Source organism: Physeter macrocephalus, chromosome 11, assembly GCF_002837175.3.
Source record: "Physeter macrocephalus isolate SW-GA chromosome 11, ASM283717v5, whole genome shotgun sequence".
Classification (NCBI taxonomy): Eukaryota; Metazoa; Chordata; class Mammalia; order Artiodactyla; family Physeteridae; genus Physeter; species Physeter macrocephalus.
In genome coordinates, this window is record NC_041224.1 from 174,215,842 (window position 1) to 174,225,384 (window position 9,543).

Consider the following 9,543-nt stretch of genomic DNA (forward strand, 5'->3'; position numbering starts at 1 on the left):
AAGAGAAGCCACCGCAATGAGAAGCCCGCGCACCGCAGCGAAGAGTAGCCTCCGCTCGCCGCAACCAGAGAAAGCCTGCACGCAGCAACGAAGACCCAACGCAGACAAAAATTTTTAAAAAACAGTATCTCGCTTATTTCTTACAATAACCTTCTGACTACTAATAAAAAGACAAGTAAGTATGAAGTTTTCTAAGAAACAATAAATGATGGACTCATAAAGTTACAGACAGTCTCCTCTTAGTTATTTAGTGTCAGAGAAGTTCAGGAATTCAACAGCAGCTAGTTACTGTGGACTGGAGTTCCATTTTAGCCAGAATTTCATATTGACAATTATGTGCCGTAGGTGGAGTTCTGGAAGAAAATCCTTGGACAATATAGCAAGGGGAGGGGAAATAGTTACATCCAGCAGCGTCTCACCTAAAACTATAGGAAATCTCTGCTCGGGGAAGGGGTGGGGGAAACAGTTGCCAAGCATGTCTTAGGCCAGGGAGTGATTCCAAGCAATAAAAAGACTCCTTGGGGGCACTGGATACCCAAATGGGACACCAGTTCTCAGGTAGCTCTCACAATATGAAGTTCACAAAAGGCTGCATGTGTGCAAAAATCTGTATGTGAACATATATTTTTTATACATTTATATTATATATTAGATTCACTAATTCTTGTCTTTTGTTTTTGTTTTTTTTTTTTTGTGGCCACACTGCATAGTATGCGGGATCTTAGTTCCCCCGACCAGGGATCAAACCCATGCCCCCTGTGGTGGAAGCATGGAGTCCTAACCACTGGACTGCCAGGGACTGCCACAGATTCACTAATTCTTTCTCCATTCATTCACTCAAACCAAACCCTGTGATATGAACTAAGAATACTAAGATGAGTGTGGTGACGTCTTAGCCTCGGAAGGCGCACAGACTAGACTTTAAATTCTCCCGTGGCAGCACTTTGAACCCACTCATCCTTGTAAGTGCTCCATGCCCAGTACAGAGTCTTGTGTGTTGAAACTGCTCAGTAAATATTCATTAAACATTCTTTCCCACGTGAGTAGGTTAGCTGCTAACATTTATTACAAACAATGTTAGTAGACAGGGAACTACAAGTTCCCATTTGCTTCCTTAGCTCTAATTTATTCTAAATTAGAATGAAAGCAACATTGAATGCTAAACTTCTATAACACTATGAAATAATTTTTAAAAATTAAGATCTCACACATATAGAAATAGCTATGTTCAGCCAATTAGAAAAAAAATATTTTTAGATAGATACTTCAAAATATTTAAATGCTTCCACTTGGCTTTAAAGCTCTCTGTCTGGTTCCTCCCTGCTTATCTAACATTACTGCCTAATTCTTTTCCACAAGAACGGAACTTTTGTTCCAGTATTAATAGCCTGAGTTACTAGATCATTAAGGCTCATACACGCCTCTGGGCCTCTGCTGATGTTAGTGACCTTGCCAAGATTATCTTCTCTGTCCCCTCTACACGCCTAGGTCCTACACACTTTTTAAAAGCCAGCTAATCTCATTTTCACTGAAGTCTAATGAAGGGATTCCAAATCCTTTCCAACCAGTGATTAGAGTGTACACTACATTCTGAAGTGTTTTCTTCTATCACCTCTCGATGGTTCTAAGCACTAGCCTCAGTCTGGTTCAGTGCCAGTTTGCTGCACTAGACCATGAGCTACCAGGGAACATAAGCCTTGTCTTCCACTTTACCTGTCGCCGCCCCCCCCAACACTCTGGCCAGTATTATTTATCTACTAAACATTCAATAAACACAAGCTGACTGACTAATAAATATCCACCAAAACTCAGACCTGTCTTTTCTTTAGTAAGCTACTTATTGAGGACTCTGTAAGAACACAAGCAATGTCAGCCTCAACTACAACATCACAGCTCCCAGGAAGAAGTCCTGGTCTGTCTCACCATTAGACTGTGGTTTTACAGACGCAGCAGCCTCTTGCGTGTCAATTTCCTCCATAGCGTCACTCATCAAATCTCGTAATATTTGTTGATCTGCTTCAGGAAGTACTGGACAGCGTGAGGATGACCGACCAGTGGAATCTACCTACAGCCAAAAACCCTAATTAAAATCAACTTGAAATGCTCTAAAAAGCAAATTATTCAACGTTTATTTTGTCCTAGAAATACACTACATTTCACAAAAACACCAAAAACAGGAACACGTTCATTTTTCTATATTCTCTCAGCAGGTGTTATATTTTCATTTTAAGTCTTTAGTATCAGCATTTTCACCCCAACAACTACTGGCAAGTAGAAATAAATGTGTTATCATCTCAAAGCCGGCACAGTGAACTGAATCTTGAAGAGGTAATACATTCGAAGAGAAGGAAGGTGAAAAACACTGCAGTGAAGCTGGGGGAGGCGGGGGGGTCTCTCTGTAGAGTCCGATCTGCTCAAACCTACTGATGGCTGCCATGACCTTCACCCTCTGAGACAAAGCCACTGTAGGTAGAGCCTCATTTTTGGAACCAACAGACACCTAAACACAGTAGGGGGTATACATGAGGGGGGAAATCTACTAAAAAGTGATTTGTGGAGTTCAATTCCAACACTGATGCTTAACCATTTTTGTTAGTGAATTGTGGATTCATCAAATCCAAATCATGCTTTTAAAATGGCAGCATGACTCTAAAATGGAAAGATCTCATTTGAAAGGGATAATTCAAAATAACTTTTAATAAACTGGAGAATAAAAGAGAAGAAACAGTAGAGAGAGAGAGTATCATAAATCACTTCATTATCAGGGAGAATACAGCAGAAGCAAGGAAACAAAAACAGAAGTGTAACACAAATGAGGTGTAAGATCAGCATGAACGAAAGATAATGCGAGGCCTGTCAGACCCCTACTGAAGGATCTATTGACCTAAGGGGACTGAGAATTCTGTTCACAGAAGAGGCCATGAAGAAGAATAAAAAGACTGAAAAAAAGTAAATGCTAAACAAACTGGACGTTGTTCTATCTGGACATATGAGAGGGCAGAGAGGGCAGCTGGGGGCATAAGAAAGCAATGAACTGGGAATCCAAATATCTGCATATTGTTGCTGTGTCTGCTACTAACTAGGGCAAATTACCTAAATTCTCTGGGTCTTAACTTATTCATCTACTAAACAGAGATGGTAATCTTTAACCTCTCAACTGCACTGGGTAAGAGGAAATCACATATGAGAAAGTATACTGAAAACTGGATAGAATTGCAGATAACAAATATGAAAGATAATATCATATAGATAAGTCTTCTGGTAATAATACTAATTCCTGCCATCTACCTTCTCATAGCATTTTTACATACAACTTTCATATAACAGACTCTCACATGATAAATGTTTTCTTTCTTCCCTGAGGACATATGAAAATAATTTAAGTCTGGGAAAATGTATGTTGGTTGAGAAGATTAATGTTCTGAAACTGAGAGCATCAAACAGTAGAATGGTTTTCCAAAAAGGCCCATGGAATCACGTTTGTAGACCCCATCACCCTGAAAGTAAGGATAGATAGATGATTATTCAAAGTTTCCTTTCTACCCTATGACTGTCAAGAAGACCTCGCCGATGTACAGGTCACTCGCATGTCTGGAATGAGGTGGGGGTGAGTGAGTTCTAATGAATGAGGCTGGCGGCTGTACCTTCACCTTTCTTTGCGGGGCTCCGGGCTTCACGTCCGCCTTGTTAGCCGCATGTAGGTCTCCGTAGCTTGCAATGTACTGAATGAGATTCATTAATGCAGCACAAGAGTCTGAGCACGTTCTAATATGGACAACGTCACTCGAACAGTGTAATTCAAAGTGCGGCTCAGTCTGGACAGGACACGGAAAAAAGGATAAAAATGTCTACCAAAACAAGAGAAAAAAATGTTTGCATAGGTTTACATTAAATAAAATATAATATGATAATTTGTCTTGCCACAGGAAACATGCATTTATAATAACTCGATCTTAACTTTAAAATATTTTATCTATTTCTGACTAAAATTAGGTAAGTGGAAAAATAATTTTACAGTAAGTTCAGTATGTTTTTAGTCTCTTCTATAAAAAAAAGGACTTAAATAAAAATATCCATTTATTTTAATAACTTACTTGCTCTCCATCAGAATCAGACTTCACTGCAGTTATGGTTAATTCCAAAAGCCCCATATCCATCACACGAACATAATCTAAAATTTGTTTAAGTAATTAATAAAATATCTGAGTATAACTCAAAAATTGCTTATCCAACAAACACCTAATAAAACTAGCGTTTCTTTAAAATTCATGGCAGGTAGTACTACAAATACTTGTAATGGAAACATAGTTTCATCCTACAAAAATCCTACAGTTCACTTTATTTTTAGTTAGAAACAAAATCTGCCTTCTATTAAATAAACAAGAGTATATATAATTTGATGCATTTCACCAATGTTATTGATATTACAAACTGGTATTACAATATTCAGACTGATAAGATCCTTAGTTCACTGGCATTATTCTAGAGTTAAAATGCTTAAAAATATTCAGATGCAAAAAATAAAAGAGGATTCATCTATCCCAGATTTTGTTTTTTAACTCTTACCTCTATTCAGATTTATAGTGACAGTATTACACTTGTCAGACAGGTGTAAAGCAGCTTCATCCAAGATTATTCTGGGCAAAAAAAAAAGATAAAATCAAGATCTAAAAAACTAACCTTGAATATATGCTGCATGATCACTATATACTTAGCTGTACCATTCTTTCTGATATAAATATGATCAAAGTCATATATAGTTTCTAACTTACAAATGTCACCTAACATTTCTTTATTTTTTTAATATTTATTTATTTTTTTAATCTGTCTTTGGCTGTGGTGGGTCTTAGTTGCAGCACACAGGATCTGCAAAATGCGGGGTCTTTCGTTGCAGTGCGCGGGCTTCTCTCTAGTTGTGGTGCGCAGGCTCCAGAGCACGTGGGCTCTCTCGCTGTGGTGTGGGCTTAGTTGCCCCACAGCACGTGGGATCCTAGTTCCCTGACCAGGGATTGAACCCATGTCCCCTGCATTGGAAGGCAGATTCTTAACCACTGGACCACCAGGGAAGTCCCTAACATTTCTTTAAAACTCACTGTTTATGAGTACTAGAAACATTTAAATGGCCTAAATGAGATTAAATCATCTGCTCAAATCAATTTTAAATTTTCAGCAATTTTAACAAATTCACAAGGTTTAAATTAGGAAAATGAAGTGTCTCAGGTATTATGGGAAGTTTACATATAAATGTTTTAAAAAGTTAACCAACAATCTCAAGAATTAATTTTCTCCCTAAAAATGAAATGCAATAATGAATTGAAGAGGTGGGACGAATCATCTGAGAAAGAAAAATTGAAAACTTGGATAAAGGAACATGACTAATAGTAAAAGGATGCTGCTTTTAACAAAGATTGAGACTTTAATCAAAGGGTTGAGATAAAGCTCTGTCAGTATGTTTTGAACCGCTGCATTTAGTAAACAGCGAGGCTTAACACGGTACCTGAGAGTAGATGATGATTTATCCAAGGCAACACTACTTGAAACGCTGAATGTTTCAACAGTAAGAAGAGATCGGATTGGCAAATAAAGAGGCCTATTACCACAAAGAAACAAGAGAACATTAGTCTGCTGCAAAAAAAAGAAACTCCCTTTAAAGAGCATTTTGAACCTTAACTCTACTGAACTACATATTTTTCTCAAAACTTAGTACATATTTTAAAGACTAAAACTTTATTTTGCTCCATTTATGAACTAACCTATAATCAAGTGCACAGCTCCAGAGATGAACATGAAAGGTTGTAAATGAAGCTGGAGGATTGTATCCCAGAACAGGTTCATCAGCAATATTCAAGAAGTATAAAATCTATAATCACAAAAATATAAAATGCCCTGCTTTAGAAGAAAAAAAAAGTTTTGATATGATATCCTTAATACCAACATGAAATAAAATAGCTCACAAAAAAAACCCAACCATTCAGTGGAAAATCATAATGTTAAAAGAAAATCATCATTTGAAGGAATTCATTTCAAAAAGTATTTGCAAAACTAGAATTTGAAATGAAGAGGCCCATCTAACAATTGCAATGCTACAGAGATACTGGAAAAATCATAGCCTATGAAACTAACAAAGTATGTATAATATACTTTCAACATTACTTTGCTTGGGATAATTCTTTTGGAAAAAAACAAATTTTGCCAAAGACTGTTTAAAACTCTCCATCTGGTTTTCTATAAAATGCACTGTTGGGAGGAGTTCCTGTTCCTTAATTTATACCCGGATCTGCCTGAAAACGAGTCCTTCTCACCAACATCTTCTCTACATTTCTATCTAGATAAAAAAGTTAGGCTAAATCTCTCCTTTACAGCCAGCCAGTTGACTAACCATCTCTCTACCCCCGCTCTATTTATTCTCTCTCTATATATATTTTATGTTTCAGAATACTTCTGAAAGCATTCAAGTTTAAAATAATTTATTATTTTCCAAGCACAAAGAAAAGGCTTCCCTTTCTAAGGAAAACGAACAAGAATCATAGTGTGCTAGTTTTCATTCTCATATAAAGAAGAGTTAACTTCTTACTCAAAGTTTCCTTTGAAAAAATGTAATTAAACAAATACAGTTATTACACTGGAAATTGATTACAGAATTCCTTATAAATGCCTCAGTGTATACTGTTGGCCTAGGGGATGATTCTGAAACATGCAGTTAAAGCGTATATACGGTTACTAAGCGCAAGTCAACACTCACTTATTCTCCCCTATGCCAGGCACTCTACAGGTCCCTTCCCTTTAATAACAAAACATAACTTTGTCTTTGAGATGTTTAAGGACCAAACTTTGAGGTAACAAAATGAATTACATTCTGGGGTGGTGATAATGTTCTATTTCCTAACATTAAGAGGTGGTATTTATATAGGAGTATTTATTTCATGAAAATTCGATGAGCGCTGAATATTTATGATTTGTGAACTTTTCAGTATGTGTATTATATATTAACATAAAGTAAAAAATAAATCCGTACATATACATCACAGCTCTCTTACCTGCTCATGCCAGCTAAGCCCAGAAGGAAGCATTCTGTGCTGGAGAGTGGTTCCTTTCAGTCCCACAGCAATGAGAAATTCCTACAGAGCAACACGAAGAATTACATGTAGCACCTACATAACCCTCTGGTTCAAAACTTGAAAAGTTTTTCGAAGAAAAGAAATGTGTTACATTTTTGCAATCATTTTTATTAACTAGTAATCAAATCAGCAGCAAGTATTTAATGGTATAAAAGTACAAAACACACACCTTTGTATTGGACTCTGATTTATCAGACAATATTTTAACTGCAACAGAGAGCATATTCAAAGTGTCTCCTCCAACACCATCTGAAGAAGCTCGACTGAGGCCATCTTCTTCAGAGGAATAAATAGTAGGTTCTAACCAATGTGGTCGGGTTGAACTGGGCAGTCGTGTTTCTGTAGAAGGAATCGCTCCATCCACTATGCCTATATCCACAATGAGGTGACAAGATAACAAAATGATTATTTGAAATTAATTCACGAACTTCTATAACTCAAAACAAAAATCCATGTACTTCCACTGAATATAACATACCCTGCAGGCAAAATGACCAAGAACCAGCTTGACATTAATAATTCATTCTCCTCTACTAATGTTGGTATAAGTGACTATCCAAGTTAAAAAAAAAAAAATTTGAGATCTGAAATGCTGGAAAAGTTAAATTTAAACAGGAAAATCTAATAAACATTAAGAATGTGCAAGTGTCTCATTTCTATTCACAAAGTAACACAAGGAATGTGCTCAAAGAAGAGCAAATTCTGTATTTGTTACCAAAAGGAAATACCACTTAGGAGAAAATAAAGAATGTAAAGTCCCATCAACTGATCAATGTATAATAAGATATGGTATATGCATAAAATGGAATATTCCTTGGCAATAAAAAGGAATAAAACACTGATATATTTGGATTAACCTTGAAAACATCATGCCAAGATGCCAATCACAAAAGATCTTCTATTGTATGACAATATTTACATGAAACAGCCAGAATATGCAAATCCATAGAGATGGAGAGTAAATCAGTGGTTTCTTGAGGCTAGAGGGGACTGCAGCACTGGGGGTTTATAGCTCAAAGGTGCAGACTTCTTCTGGGGGGTTGATGAAAATGCTCTAAAGTTGACTATGATGATGGTTACACAACTCTATGGAATACTAAAAACCACTGAAATGTATATTTTAAATGGGTGAATTACATGGTATGTGAATTATATCTCAATATAAGTTGTTGCAAAAAAAGAACATAAAGTCAACTTCTAATTTACAATAATTATTACTTTGCCAGTGGAATCAGAACACCCTACAGAAAATAATTTATAATGTTAAGAGTTCTGTTCTCAGTAGATTTTCTTTATTAAGCAAAATTTAAACATGTCTAACCAGAAGTGAACAAAACACACATATTTAACACTTGTCCTACCTTTGTGATAGAGACTGAAACTGCTACAATGAAGGCAGATATAGTGCTTGTCATCAAAACCTTCATATTTTGTCACACAAAATAACGAACCACTGTTGAATTCTAACCAGAATTCACCATGCTTGTTTTCCAACAGATCTCCATTATCTTGCTAATAAGATCAGAAAAAACAGAGAAGTCATTAATTAAATGCAGAAAAGTAAGAATGACCCTTGAGATGCTCCTCCTTGATTCAGGTTAGGAGGATCTCCCACACCGCAGCAAAGTGGTCTGATTCTTGAACCATCCAACATGGTGGTATTAAAAACTGAATAATTGGGAGGCTGAGCCGGCCGCGGGAGCGACCGGAGGCAGATACATCAGAAATACATCTACACGTGGAACAACTCCTACAGAACACCCACTGAACGCTGGCAGAAGACCTCAGGCCTCCCAAAAGGCAAGAAACTCCCCACGTACCTGGGTAGGCTAGAGAAATTAAAACCTTTACCGACAAGCAAAAGCTGAGAGAGTTCAGGACCACCAAACCAGCTTTACAACAAATGCTAAAGAAACTTCTCTAGGCAAGAAATACAAGAGAAGGAAAAGACCTATAATAACAAACGCAAAACAATTAAGAAAATGGGAATAGGAACATACATATCAATAATTACCTTAAATGTAAATGGATTAAATGCTCCCACCAAAAGATACAGACTGGCTGAATGGATACAAAAACAAGACCCATATATATGCTGTCTACAAGAGACCCACTTCAGACCTAGAGACACATACAGACTGAAAGTGAGGGGTTGGAAAAAGATATTCCATGCAAATGGAAATCAGAAGAAAGCAGTAGTAGCAATTCTCATATCAGACAAAATAGACTTTAAAATAAAAACTATTACAAGAGACAAAGAAGGACACTACATAATGATCAAGGGACCGATCCATGAAGAAGATATAACAATTGTAAATATTTATGCACCCAACATAGGAACACCTCAATACATAAGGCAAATACTAACAGCCATAAAAAGGGAAATCGACAGTAACACAATCATAGTAGGGGACTTTAACAACCC

General features: G+C 36.7%; 1 protein-coding gene across 7 annotated transcripts in view; it reads right to left on the bottom strand.

The window, feature by feature from the left end:
- The window catches only part of ATG2B (autophagy related 2B), a 60,531-nt gene that overhangs the window by 22,561 nt on the left and 28,427 nt on the right, over nt 1-9,543 (bottom strand). For 5 of the 7 annotated variants that reach the window (XR_008618740.1, XM_024131023.1, XM_055088699.1 and 2 more), the window contains 9 exons: nt 8,480-8,630; nt 7,288-7,487; nt 7,038-7,118; nt 5,754-5,860; nt 5,498-5,590; nt 4,567-4,637; nt 4,095-4,171; nt 3,645-3,848; nt 1,924-2,065 (listed from right to left, as the gene is read on the bottom strand). Coding sequence is in view for 6 of the 7 variants with exons in the window: in XM_024131023.1 (XP_023986791.1) it covers nt 1,924-2,065; nt 3,645-3,848; nt 4,095-4,171; nt 4,567-4,637; nt 5,498-5,590; nt 5,754-5,860; nt 7,038-7,118; nt 7,288-7,487; nt 8,480-8,630 (1,126 nt within the window). In the remaining variant the exon portion in view is untranslated. The remainder of the gene's footprint in view (nt 1-1,923; nt 2,066-3,644; nt 3,849-4,094; nt 4,172-4,566; nt 4,638-5,497; nt 5,591-5,753; nt 5,861-7,037; nt 7,119-7,287; nt 7,488-8,479; nt 8,631-9,543) is intronic. The other 2 variants (XM_055088698.1, XM_055088697.1) reach the window with 2 other exon arrangements.